Raw genomic sequence first — 15,220 nt, 5'->3', positions numbered from 1 at the left:
ATGATTCCTCTATAAATCCTGTGTGTTGTGTGTGTGTGTGTGTGTGTGTGTGTGTGTGTATGTGAGTAAGGAGCACAGTGTTTGTTTTCTTACTACTGGGTAATTGGGGATTTCATTGACATGATTCATCTACGACCACAAAGTGCAGAGCACTTTTTTGCGGTAACGATACGCGAATCAGAAACCCTCGGATTCACAGTCCGAGCATGCTAGCTACTTGGACACACCCGGCTCGCAAACACCCAGACTAGCATATATTCTCCTGATATATTCCTATTTAATCTGACCTAATGTTCAAAGAACACACACACTGAGAATCCCGAACTATAGCTAGTCTTTCTTATTTCCCCGAAAGGGGGCCGAAGACCGCCTGGAGGGGTCACTTGTTTTAACCACTCGTATCATCATACAGCAGTGTGTTGTCTGTCAGTAAGTAAGTAGACATTAATATGACGTCACATAAGGGACGCTTAATGTTGCAATTGGTACTGTCGTTACATCAGTAAAACGTGTGCATGCCATGAATCACGAGAAGAATTATACAATCTGTAGGCTACAACACAGCATGACATATGAATTTCAGAAGTAAGAAATAAAAATATTTGTTACTCTTAAAACAGAAAACTTTCGGGGATCCTGCGGAAGTACATCTACTATGTTACGTCTGTTTTAAATTTGTTCTGTAAGACTGTAACGAATACACAAATAGACTTATAATTTCTCATACATTTCTGTATAATCTACCACATATTCAAAAATTTTACTGTCACGGATCATATATTTCCCCAGAGGCTCTTCAAATTTCTCGTGAAAAAAAAACACAACAACAACACTAAACACAATAATGTCAAACTAATTCACTATTTTTTAACTGATGGCCCTTATTGTTATTCTGAATGCATCGGACTCTGACTCTTTAATATTGCAATCACGACTTAATTTGTTTTTAAAGGGATATATATGATGCAGGTACACAGCTTTAAACGTGTTTAATGTGTACTGAGTTCACAAATGGGAGACAAGTGCGCAAATCACGTGGATACACAACATCTGCCTTCTGCCACTGGTTGGTACATACTGTGTCCTTGGTTATTAACAACTGTCACGTATACGTAAATAAGTAGTTAGCCTTGATTCGGACGACCTAATTTCTGGTTTTCGTTGATCAAGTCGTAGAGAATAGGTGAAATATGTTGGTAGTGTGAAGTTAATATGCACGCACACAACAGTCTTGAATCAAGAACTTTCCAAACCATAAAACTGAACAGCTGGTCTTTCATACGTCGTGAAATAGTGAGCCACTTTTCTCAACTGATCACTAAAACATTTTTATCTTGTCATCACATCAGTAAAACGCTGCAGGTCTGAAACTGTTTCTCTTACAATACTCTCCACTTTTGGTCTCTACACTTTATCTTTCAACCTCGTAATTTTCTACCTCATTTCTTACATTCAAAGTATTAGGGATGATCCTTAAAGTTAAAAGTCATTACACAGATTACGTATCGCAATCAAAGTTCATCGCATATTCATCATCAACCTACATTTAGCTTTATAGTAACAATGGCCATAGCACAGATTAGTTAGCACTTCGAGTGGCAAATATTAATGTCAGGGTCAAAGGTAACGGGAAATTCTTTATTTACGTAAATTTAGGCTAAAGGGTAATAATCATCTCGGAGAATAATGCTTGGAGAAATGATAGAAATTTGAAACGGGGCAAAAATTTAGAAGAGCATGATCAAGAGTGGTGCAGAACAGTACATATTCTTCAAATTAAAAATTTAATCTTTGGTGAAACAATTATAAATATGATCAAAAATGTTGAAATGCTGGAAAACCAGTAATAGCAAATCTAATAGGAAATAGTACATGTACCCTAGCAGCTTAAAGAGTAAGTCAACAATGTTGGTGTTGTAAGCACAAAACTACACAATGTGCTATCTGTGCTCTACTCACCATTAAATCAACAGTGCTGATATTGTGTTATAAGCCCAAAGCTACACAATGGGCTATCTGTGCTCTGCCCACCACTAAATCAACAGAAGTACAGAGAAGTTGTCTGAATGCAAAAAAAAAACACAAAAAACAAAAGCTGGAAAGGTGAATTTGTAGTTCAAAGCCAGTCTCAGTTACAAACTGCAAATTCTCATAATATCTGAACAGCTGCTAATCTTCAGCTCTAATAACAATACTGATAACTAAGAAACATTCCATTTCATTAGTACATGCTGAGCAACAGTGGATACATTCCCTGGTTTTACAGTTTTTTTATCACAAAGACACTTGAACTTGTAAATAGCATTAGTTCTTGGGAACTACATTCTTAAAATGAAACAAGTTTCCTGTTTTATAAACAGGTTAGGCCAAATTTGTTTGTGTATGTACCCTTAAAATATCCAGTAACTTTGTGCAGTATATGATAAAGTTATCACAACAGGTTTGTTAGAAAGAGCAAAAAATAAAATCCAAGAGGAGACAACCATAACCAATATTTCACAAATTACCTTACCTTATGATATTATACACAACTTTTCTAAACATGTATTTTCTAAACTGGTATATATTACAGTTACTGTGAGACATAAACTTACCTCTACTATTATTAACTCATTTTCAAGCTACTGTGAGAAATACTAGCTAGAAAAGTGTCTTGAGAATTTCAACCACTTCATTATACATGGTAAAATGATGCCATTTTCAGCTTCAAGAGTGCATTAGTAAATTTTCCCAATATCCAAATACCTTAGTATATGATTAACAACTCAGTGTACATGATAAACTGGTATTTTCTAAGTTGTATGCTCATTACAATAGCTTTGTTCTTACAGTATTCAACCTTACTTTGGTGAAAGCTTAAAAGTCTTGCTTAAAGGATTATATGTAGTTATGTTTTAGTACATGAAAAGATTACAAAATGTTTAAAAAATCAGAAAGTTTGACTGATACAATCAATTGTGCAATGTTGAATAATATGGCCCTCTTAAAATGTCTGTTTCCACTTTATAATAAACACAATATCAGACACACAATTATTTTTGACATTTTCAGAAGTTACTACTCTCCTTGGCAGAGTACATCTCTGCAAACACAAATCTGATGTGTTTTTAGAATAAAATATATTTTCATTCTAATAATTTGTTTCCAATAACAAATGGTTATTTAATATCTATAAATTCAAGTGAGCTAGTACAAAGGAATATGTCAGATCCTCCTCCAGGTGGTTATCTGTCAATATAAAAGAACACAGCCCAAAAATACATGCATCTAAAACCAGTAATACATACTAAATACTACAAAATGTCATTAATCACGCTGATATTTTCAATACTGTTAATTTAAAGTAGAACAGCAACAGTTAGCATTGTTAGAGTATTATTATTCCTACTCTGAGTCTAGCTTATGGTAGCTTTCTGTCTCTGATTAAAGTGTTTCTATTTTACTGGTCAAGTCAGTTTTACAAAGACAACACAGCTATGCAAGGCTATGCCTTACATAACTGTTCTCGCCAAATATCCAATATATATATATATATATATCCAAATATCCTACCAACCACAATCTAGAGCTTCTGCATTCACAAATCCATTTCTATCTCTAGGCTCAGAAAAACAAGAAAAGATTGTGATTTAGATATACTGTAATGAGTATATAAAGACTGGTTTACATTTAATTTAATGAATGGATAGAATGAAAAGAACTTGTCATTTTGGTTTCCACCTGAAAGTATTGACCCTAATATGGTTTCCACCTGAAAGGATTGGCCATAACATTAATAACAAAACCTATCTTGAAAATGGAAGGATAACAACCAGTTCTGTTTCTTTTCGTCTTTCGATCATGTGCTCAACCGTACAGACAAAACATAAATCCTCACAGTGGTTGCTAAGGATGTCATACTACACATTCATGTCTGCTACTCAAAACTATCCACAGAGATCACAGATTTGTTGGTATGTGATCATCTCACAGATATCCATGAAATAAAAAACAGAAATTCTACTTTGAGTGAATGTAGTTGTGTTGCTAAATCAATCATGGCTACTGTTAGGCACATTACTGCACATATCTGAATATGTGGAATTATGAGGACAGTCAATATTGATAATCGGAATTCAAAGATGTAAGTAAACTAAAATACTGAATTTCATGGGAAATATTCCACAGCAGTTTGATTAAAGCTAAAACATTGTAGTTCAGCACACTATGTTAACAACTGCAAGCAGAAATGTTCTACTAGAAGAAATAACTACATCAAATACAGCCATATGAAAACAGTGATCCATGTGGTCAGCAAGAACAATATATCCATGACAACAAACAAGAAAAGGAAGTCATGAGGCTCCAAACAAAAGACAGGTTTACTAAACCTTAATAGAACACATGAATATTAATAATGGTAAAGCTTGAGAACTTCACTCCGAAGACATGAATTATCTGAAGCCGAGGACCAAAATTCATCTAGGATGTGCACAACTGTCTCATACTTGAAAAATAATATGTTTATTTTAGAGGAACGAGTATTAAAAAAGGGAAACCATGACTAACGATGAATGATGCAGGATCTACAACCAATACCACATAATGTGATACTAACTATAATGATGGAAAATAGATACTACACTTACACACAAGGAACAGCTCCATTGCTACATGTATGTTTTTATATATATCAGAAAGTAGATACTACACTTACACACAAGGAACAGCTCCATTGCTACATGTATGTTTATGTATATCAGAAAGTAGATACTACACTTACACACAGGGAACAGCTATTTGCTGTCCACAATATTTCTAATATCATATGCCAGATGCAATATGGAGATACACAAACTGAGAATTCTCATGATTGTTTCTCATCATGTAATAGTATATTTGTGAAATTTCATTTTGCTTAAGAATAAGAGTATCTGAAGCACCGCTACTTGTCATATGTGCAAAAATCTTGAAAGTAATAATTACTGGAGCAACATATCTTCATTACTTGTAAGGAATCTAAATATAAGATGTTGAACCAGCAAGCAATGTTACTGAATGAAAGAAAAATAATATGGAATTAAGATCTGAACTTCTGTTTTTGATTTACATTAGTTTTAACCATGGGTTACTTTTCTGAACCACTTATGCTTGAACGAAAATGAAAGAGCCAACATACATTCTCTATAATTGCCCTGATGAGGATGATGAGGAAATATACTACTGAGTTGAAAAATATCATTAATACTGCCTGTGAGTTTACCCATGTGACATTAAATTTAGTAGCAACTAATTTATAAGAGAGTACAGTAGAAATAAATAAAAATTGGGTTACAATGTGGGTATATAGCCTAGGAGAATACGTATACATCACAAAAATTAAGCCAATGCTGATAAGAAGACCCAAAAACAGTGGTATTGTTTGTTTGTTAAATTTCTTGTAAAGCTACTTGAGAGCCATATACACTAGTCATCACTAATTCTGAAGTGATAGACTAGAAAAAAAGGCAGCTAGTCAACACGACACACCACCAACTCTTGAGCTATTCTTTACCAAAAAGTAGTGGGAGTGACCACCACATAAGACCCCCACAGCTGAGAGGGTAAGCATATTCAGCAATGAGATTTGATCCAGAACCCTAACCACCAGACCACAACCAATAGTAAAAAAGAAACAAAAATGTAGTATACTGTACTTCACAAACTAAACAAGATCCATCAAGGTTTGATATGTAATTATCAAGGCAAAAAGAAAGTATAAGCATTTTTTGATAATATAGGTCAGGGGTCTCCAAACTACGGCCTGTGGGCCACATCCAGCCCGCAACTTCGGTTTATCCGGCCCGCCAACAGTTTATTAAAGTAATAATATAATTTTTTAATATTATAAAAACAAAAAAATAAGATGTAATTGAGCAAAAGCCAATCTGATCATTTATGCATCCTTACTTCATGAGGATAATGATGTGTGTAACTGGATGAAATGATGCTATTTTGTGAATTCTGTTTATGTGTAAAGTTGAAAAAAAATGTTTTTAACAAAAAAGTTTGTTGAATATATTTGAATGGTGGGTTCCACTGTTTGTGTAGTAGAGGAAAGATTGAATGACCTAAACTCTGCTAAAGCTAGCCTAATTGTCATTAGAAGCAAAACTACATAAAAATTAAGCTTATCAAAATATCCAGAGCTAGAGATGCATAATGCAATCTTTGTCTACCAAGTTAACATGCATTTTACATAAAATCCAAATATAAGCATTATTTAAGTATTACTTCTAAGCCTAGAGGACATCAGTAAAAACCAAAATAATCCAATTGAAAGCCCAGTATATATGAAAACTCATAGTTATTGCAAAGTGATTATGTACTAGCAAAACAAGTGGAAAATTGTGGTATTTTAACCTGATTCCCGTTATAAAATTGAGCAGACATTTTTAGTGGTGTGATCTTTATCTAAGGAATTATGTGTTCAAAGTTTTTAAATAACAGATATTTTTGAAATGAGCAAACGTTAAAAAAACAAGTCCAGACTTTTTGCTTAATGAATATGCTTACACTGTGAACCTCAGGGTTCATGATTTGCATCCTGATGCCATCATAATGAGGACCCGCATCTTGGGTGCAATATAACTTAAGAGTGACAGTCAAATTCTACTATACAATTAAATTCATGTAACCCAAGAATCAGCAGTGAGAGTTGTTAAATAGCTGCTACCCCTTTTGTTCATCAGTTCAAAACTAGGAATGACTATGGAGAGATAGCTCTTTATGTAGCTATGCACCAAAGATTTGAAACAACCAAACTGAACAAATCATAAAGAGGTTAGTTTCTAAAAGGCGAGTTATTTAAACTGGTATATACTTTTTACTATGGGGATTCACTAAAGCTGTATAATGAAATAGATTTACGTATGTGTTTAATAATGCTATATAACATTCACCACAGCGTTCAGCTAGCTCAATCCCTTTACAACATGTCTCTAAGTCTGGTGGATAAAAGTATCAAATAAAACGAAATTACGATATTTACGGACAAAACTTTTACGTATAATCTTGATTCCTTAAACCCGTGGGGTACGGTGGGGGGTAAGCCAGTCTTCTTCATGTTGGCGGTCTTGTTATTTATACTTTACCCACGCTGAAGAAACATCAAAACCGTTGGGCCTAAGAATGTTTTTTTTAATTGTGCAATATATATATATATATATCTGTTGTTTTGTACCTACGAAAACATAAACAAAAAATGTTCACGAGTCTTCGTAAGCTACGCCCAACGAGGCTATTTATTCTATATTAGAATTATCCAGGCATATGAAAAGTTGATATATATAATTCACTAGCTGAAGTACTCGTTTAATGCACAAGGCTTCAAATAATAGCTTAATATAGATAAGCCCAGTCATTATTATCTTCATACTAAAGCTTTATAGCTATAACGATTTATGGTGATAACTAAGATTTCACAATTAAAATAGCAAGTTTTGTCGTGTTTTTTGTTGTTGGGGCTGAAATTACCAACCAAATTCCTTTACTAGAATCTCCTGAAGATTTCATTAAAGTTGACTAAAAATTATCTGAAGTTACGTTGCACGTTGTTTAAATACATATGTATGTGTGTGTATTTTCTTACTGTAAAGCCAATTCGAGCTATCTGCTGTGTCCATCGAGGGGAATTGAACCCCTGATTTTAGCGTTGAAAATCCGAAGACTTACCATTGTCCCACCGGGGGATATGATAATCAAGCTGTGATTTTTTGAGGGATGAAGATTAAACATCACAAAAGTCGTGTCCGTCTGGTGGTAAGTATTCTGAAGTCGGGCATTAAAAGTTATAACCCTGGACTGTGAGACGTGAAGTTTCTCTTTAATTTAGCACGTCAAAAGCATTTAACGAATTATAAAAAAAAATGGTTTTGAACCGTTTCAACATAATAACACTTTTCAGAACAACACTACGAAACATCTATACAACCATCTTGACAAACTTGAAGAGGGAAGGCTTGTTCTCTGCTGTTAAGTGCCTATTTTGAGTTGCGATGGGATCCAGTGCTCGAATGAATAGAACATGCTCTATATTTGAAATCTAAACTCTAACTTCATAGAGACTTCAATATATAAATGTTGACGAGACGATTGTCCGCATGACGCTCTACTGAAACGTTCGGGCAGCCGCCTTTCTAGACTTTCAAAACGTCGTCTGAAGTGAAAAGTTAAAAAAAGTCTGACATTGGTTTTACTACTTTCTAGATGCGCGTGTCTCTACCGTCATGCGCGAGTTTATATTACACTATATTATATCTATGATTTTAAACCATATTAATTTAACACTTTTTGCAAGAAATTATGCCGTACAGTAGTAGGTGAACACGTATTTTGTACAATTTAACTAGTGAATATGGAGCACTTAGGACTACGTATTTGAACTACACAGTCATTGCTGAGCATTTCAATTTAAATATATACTACAATGTCATAAACGCTTCATTTTCCGTACTTAAACCACAAAGTAATAACTAATCTTAACCTAAGTATTCAGTAATAACTGAAAGCATATACACTACACACATATTAAGTGGTAAACCGTCCAAAAGCAACAACTCAACGTCAGGGTGTTCAACTGACTTTATGACCTTAACCTACTTATAACTTTTTAAACATTTACAAAAGAAAAGAGCAATAAGGCGAGAAAATAGAGTTTAGCATATGATGCCCTTGATAAAGATCATTGCCACATAACACTATTCAAGATACAGCTCCTCAGGTGTTTCTTTAACTTGTGTAAAATGTACTAGTATCATGCTTGTGTATACTTTTGGCTTGAAAACAGATTTGTTCAAGTGCTAGAATATGCTAAAACAGAACTGTGCAAAACGCATACTTTTATCATCAAAAATACTTGTTTACGTTCTTAATCTTCTAACAATGTTTTTGTTTGAAGTCAGTTATTAAAAAAGTTGTGTGAAAAAATGTACACTTTATTACACAAGAAGTAATAATAATACGTCTCTATAAGCACTTGGATAAATGACAAGTTCAGTTACTCACTTGGGAACTCAATAAAGAGATTAACTGAGCACTTGATTACGCAACAAAGACATTCAGTTAAGCACTTGGATAGGCAACAAGAGAGTCAGTTGAGAACTTGGATAGGCAACAAAGAGATTCGGTTGAGCACTTGGATACGCAACAGAGATTCAGTTAAGACTGACAAGAAGACTTATTTAAGCACATGGATATTTATGCTTTTATTTGCACAAGGACAATGACGTTGTACAATGCTCTTGTTTGTAACAACAGATTTGTGTATATCCTTAAACACCAAAAATGTGCATATTCAAGTACATACGTGTATAATAACACACCTGTTAATTACTTATGTTAATTACTTATAGATTGCGTAAAATATATTTTTGTTAACCCAAACAACGGATTCGAATAAAACATGTATTTCTTCACGCACTAAATGATTTAGGAAGCACTAAAAATACATATTTTCAAACAATAAGTTTATGTAAAATCGCTGATGTAATTGTTAATACTATATAAAACACAAAGGGTTTGCGAGATTTTTGTTTTTTTACTTGTAACAAATTACACACCTAGATTTTCTAAGCAACGCACATTTTGTTCCAAAAGTTGAGACTCTCGTCGTAGATATATTCTTATCACGAACTATTTTCAAGTAAATATTATCTGGTGTCAAACCTAAATCCTACATTGCTTTAATGATTTTTAATTGTTAGACATATTACAAGTTTCTTAATTGAACATCAGATCCGTGAAGCTATTCAAAACTGTTTACTTACTCCCAAGAATTTGGCGTCGGTCATCTCCTCTCTAACAAACGTCGGAGGATCACAGTGGACCAGGTACCAGCACTCGCTGGCAACATTCCCAAAATAAAACAGTTACTCTCTGAAGAAAAACGTGCAGAATCCTTAGTGGATGAGATCGTGTGTGCTCCTCTTCACAAACGTATACATTTCCTTCCCCCACGCAGCTTTTAGTTTCTAATTTAACTTAGGTAAAACAATTCTCAATTTAAAAATGAAAAGAAGAAAAAACAGCGACGTAAACTCCTAAACACGTATCTTACCCTCGATACGGTATCATATCAGTTAGAAACATACGAGTGTGAAAGTTTACAAAAGCTATAACTTACCAGAGGCATACAGTCCAAGGAAAGATGGGGATCGTTACTGTTTCCGATGGCCCCGCAGGCTACCATGAGCATCAACTGTAATCGGCAGATCGTTCAGCGCCGCCTAGTGATACGATTTGGAAAACTAATGAGGAACGTAGAATTTCACAAAAAATAAAATCAAAAATAAGTAACTAAAAAAACTATTGGTAAATACAGACATACGAAAATAACGAGATTATAAGTTGTGTTTGGTTATAAATTTTAGTTTTTACGTAGATTATAGTTTCCAATTAAATAAACAGTGTAAAAAAGTACCTATATTTATATATGCTTCTAAGCACACTAACAACTGTACCGAAAATCTTTGAACATATTATTTAGCATAACCCTCACAGCTATATCATAAGAAGCTATAAAAATTATGATAACTTTTCGGCTATAATAAACTTAGTATTCCGAAAACTGTTTAATTTCGAAGTCTAAGTTCAAGGGAGGTCCAATTCAATCTATACTTTGATCAACGTGTGTTACTGAGTTATACTAGTTTCGAATAATTACACTCCTCATCAGTAACCCTGAACACAAGAGAGATAAGCAGTGTGTTTGAAACTTTTCGGCTGTCTGTGTTATACATAGTACATACTCAGCATGTTACAAGATATTAGCACCTGTACTACAGTATAGGAACTAGTCATTTTAAATACGCACACACAAAGTAATGTCTGTCCGTTTTATAATTATGATGTATCATGATGAGACCCCGTTAAGCCTAATGTTCTTCATTTACACAAGCAATGTTGAAACGATTATACATTCAGCCAAGTTCATAAAACGAAACATGCCGATTCAATATCCAAAAACTGAAACAAACCGGTGTTAATGACATGGTAATTTGAAGGTTTTTAACTATTTTCAAATCATCAATTCAGTATTGACAAGCTTTTAGCTCAATATTCTGAAACATACTCAACAATACAGGGTTAAAAAAAAAGAGATCATTTGAAGGTTTCAACTATTTTTAAAATCAACAATTTAGTATTCTTACTGTTTTTTTCTGAAACTGGAACGTTCCGGCAACAACATGAGGGTTAACGAAAAGCAATAGGAGCCCGTCTAGTTATAAGTACATTACTGATTGATAATGTGATTACCGTTAGTTGAAGGGAAGTATCTTATATCAATCTACACATACACCCAACTTACATCTCAGTGACTTTTCACTCCATTTGAATTACAAACGCTTAAGGAAATTACGAATAAAATAGTTATTTCTGGTAAATGAATAAAAAATATTTATTTTATAATTTGTAATTATTACATCGTGAACTATTTAACATAAGATTACCGTGGCCCGCTTTCAACTTAGTATTCAAATACCTTTATCGTTCATTAAACTTCCTGAGTAACCCATCGAGTTTAGTCAATAATGCTATAAATCTTTGACCCCGTGATATATCTCGACTGTTTGAATTCTACTAGATTAACGTGAAGTTGTTTGTACACTCATTTAATACTATGCAACCTTTAACGTGAAGTTGTTTGTACACTCATTTAATACTAAGCAACCTTTAACGTGAAGTTGTTTGTACACTCATTTAATACTAAGCAACCTTTAACGCGAAGTTGTTTGTACACTTATTTAATACTATGCAACCTTTAACGTGAAGTTGTTTGAACACTCATTTAATACTATGCAACCTTTAACGTGAAGTTGTTTGTACACTCATTTAATACTATGCAACCTTTAATGTGAAGTTGTTTGAACACTCATTTAATACTATGCAACCTTTAACGTGAAGTTGTTTGTTCACTCATTTAATACTATGCAACCTTTAATGTGAAGTTGTTTGTACACTCATTTAATACTAAGCAACCTCTTAAGTTACTCGATGACGAACATTATGGAATTCTGTAAAACTTCAAGTTATTTACAATCCTTTACAAGCATTATAAAGTGTACTCATAATAAATGAATACATAAGGCACGATACTGAATTCTAGAAACCATTTCATTCATCCATTGTGTAATAACGACTTCTTCAGGTATTAAAGTAATATTATGTTACTTACGTTTGTGAAAAAAAAGTGATGTTGAAATATACGAGCATAGTTTCGAGTTTATCTTTTACTATTATTATTATCATGACTTCAGAAACACAAAACAATAGTGCAGTCGAAACCACTACGTTTAACACCCCTATTTCATTATTTAAATATATTGCACACCGACCCCATAAATTTATCAGCAAATTCAGAGTAAATGTAGTGCAAAATAAACAACCATTTTGAGTTTCAGTGTGGGACGCAGGTTGGTTCTATGGTAAAGCTCTGGATTTTGGAGCTGGCGAGCCGTACCATACCACAAAATATTCCGTGTACTATAAGCTGTGGTTGTGTTATAAGAGTGATAGTCAATCTCTTAGCGTGGGTGATGGAAATTAAGGTACTGATGATATAATTTCTTGTTCAAAAGCTGCGACATTTTTATATTATAAGATCTATTGTAAATAACGAGTTATTTCACACTTTGATGTTATACTGTTTACTGTGAACATTACCTTCATACTTATACTATATACGGTCTATTTAGTACATATAGTATTCCCGTCTCTATTGTTATTAAAAATGAGATGATGTATTATTGTTCAAGTCCGTATAAAAAGTATCCTTTCAAAACGATGTTGAATGACTGGGGTATACGAGTTGAAAACCTATTTTAGGGCATCCGCTAACGTAACTGATTACTAAGCGTCTAGGATTTGTTGAAAATATTAAACTTACTGATTTATTTGATAATAAAAAATACAAACACTGTGCACTCAATGACACTACAATTTCGAAATACACAATATAAAAAAATAGCCAAAATTTACTGCTTCAAGGATATCATAAATAAATAACATCTTGTAAACTTGGTTCATTGGAGAAATGGAAAATAAATATACGAAGCTAAGCCTAACTTGCGCAAATTGTTCAGAATAAAATAACAGCCTTATCGCATACTCAAAAAATCGACTGGATCTGTTTTCTCAAACCATCATGCTTATACATATAGCTCTCACGTCTACTACAAGCCATCATCAAGATCATAAGGTATTGGTTCAATTCTGATAAAATAGTTAACATACACAAAAGATGCGCTTTCGAATAGTTAACTATTCTTCTTCTTCAGGAGAATAAAGGGCAATGATTTTTTTTAGTGAGTGCAATATAATATATATATACATATATTAACAGATGTCGACGTCACGTAAGCTGGACGTTCCAGATAAGTTGATATTGGCTAGCCTATATATTATATTGCACTCACTAAAAAAATCATTGCCCTTTATTCTCCTGAAGAAGAATGGTCAACTATTCGAAAACGATCGAGTTTTGGATTTTTTTTCTTTTCTTTGTAAAGGTATTGGTTGAACGAATTGTCAAACAAACTTATGATAACATGGTTTTCAATCACGTGATGTCTCTGCAACGCGTTGGATCAACACGTAATGGCACTGTAGATAGCTAGCGAACATCGACGTCATGTTGCATCAATATCATGAACCACTGTAGTGGTTTATAATACAGACCGTCCATCTGTTTTTCTTTAGTATTATTTAATATTGTTCCACCAGCAAAAATGGCTGTGTGTATTGTAATAAAAACCTGGGCAGAATTATTAATGCATCATTGCACATTGTGTTGGGTAGTTTTTAGGTTTATTTGACTACCTAGCAAATAACAGCTGTTATATAACCTCTCACACCCAATCAATTTAATGTAGTCTGTGGTTTATATGGGGTCTCATAATCTACTACACGCATACATATAAAGTTGCGCTAAAACCTTGAATGTAATTTAATATTTATATGGCAGGAATAACGTGTGCCATAGCGATTAACTTATTCCTGCAACTTTATTGATGTCGCGCAACATTTGTTTATGTATAGAGTTCCTGCCCTTTCAAACACCACACTGCTGACAGGATAACAGTTTTTGTTGTTGTTTTTTTTACCACTACATATGCAATTTGGGCCATGTTACACAAACGGCTACAATGTTATACAAACGTCTGGGCTATCTCCCACAACAGAAATCTTTAAGTCGTAGTTTAAAAGATAGCACTAAGCTCAATTTCAAGCATCGGATCGGCGGCAATCATCGTAATGGCTGATGCTAAGTATCGAATTATAGCCAACACCGCGTGATGGAAAATTGTATTTATACTGCAGCACATCTTTAAAGCTGACTATAAGAATTGTGGAAGCAGGAGATGGCGATTCTAGGCGAAAGTGGGGAAGAAATTTTGTAGCTATATATTTGATTTACAAAATATTTAATTTCATATCAAGTGTGCAGCAGCGACGGCCCACAATAGAAGAGGGTCACAGAAGTGTCACGACCCAAACTGCATCAGAAATTGAGGTGGGAAGTTATATCAATATAATCAATTCATAATTGTTAATTAACACGTTTTCAGCTGTGTAGAGTATGCAAAATGTCATTCTAAGAGGATATCTAGCGAACTGCAGTAAAACCGTGACCGGCCTTACTACTGCCAGCAGAGAGGAAGACGAATATAACTATAAGAAATATAAAAAATGCTTATTTGTACACTTATGCTATTATATTGTGACACACTGTTTTATATTTGCTTTGAATATATATGCATGCATCTACACAGCTTGAAAATTTCATATGGCTGTCTATATATATACGTCTTTACAACTTAAAAAACTGTAAAGCCTGCAGGTGTTTATATAGATGTAAATACTAGCCAACACTAGTATAACACTCATGCAGTTAAAAAATCCAGTTCATGCACCATTACAGTATAGTTGAGTAGTCCCTCCAATAAGTGGCGTAGCAAGAGGGAGGCAAGGGGGCAGTCGCACCTGGGCGCAGGTGTGAAGAGGCACAAAATTTCCTCTGGCCTATAATGCCTATTAATTAATAATTATGCCCTCCCCTAGGATATTTGTTTGTTTGTAATTATGCACAAAGCTACACAAGGGCTATCTGTGCTCTGCCCACCACGGGTATCGAAACTCGGTTTCTAGCGTTGTAAGTCGCAGACATACCGCTGTGCCACTGGGGGGCCCCTACGGACTATAG

At 34.0% G+C, this 15,220-nt stretch overlaps 1 protein-coding gene across 4 annotated transcripts in view; it reads right to left on the bottom strand.

Annotated features, from left to right (window-relative positions):
• LOC106458517 (nuclear factor 1 C-type-like) overlaps nt 1-15,220 on the bottom strand; it is an 87,195-nt gene that overhangs the window by 49,090 nt on the left and 22,885 nt on the right. For all 4 annotated transcript variants that reach the window (XM_013918038.2, XM_022384751.1, XM_022384752.1 and 1 more), the window contains exon 2: nt 10,142-10,244. In XM_013918038.2, coding sequence (XP_013773492.1) covers nt 10,142-10,213 — 72 coding nt within the window. In that variant the 5' untranslated portion in view covers nt 10,214-10,244. The remainder of the gene's footprint in view (nt 1-10,141; nt 10,245-15,220) is intronic.

Source organism: Limulus polyphemus, unplaced genomic scaffold (genome assembly GCF_000517525.1).
Source record: "Limulus polyphemus unplaced genomic scaffold, Limulus_polyphemus-2.1.2 Scaffold479, whole genome shotgun sequence".
Classification (NCBI taxonomy): Eukaryota; Metazoa; Arthropoda; class Merostomata; order Xiphosura; family Limulidae; genus Limulus; species Limulus polyphemus.
Note: the sequence above shows the minus strand (reverse complement) of the source record. Positions and strands in the feature narration are given on the sequence as shown.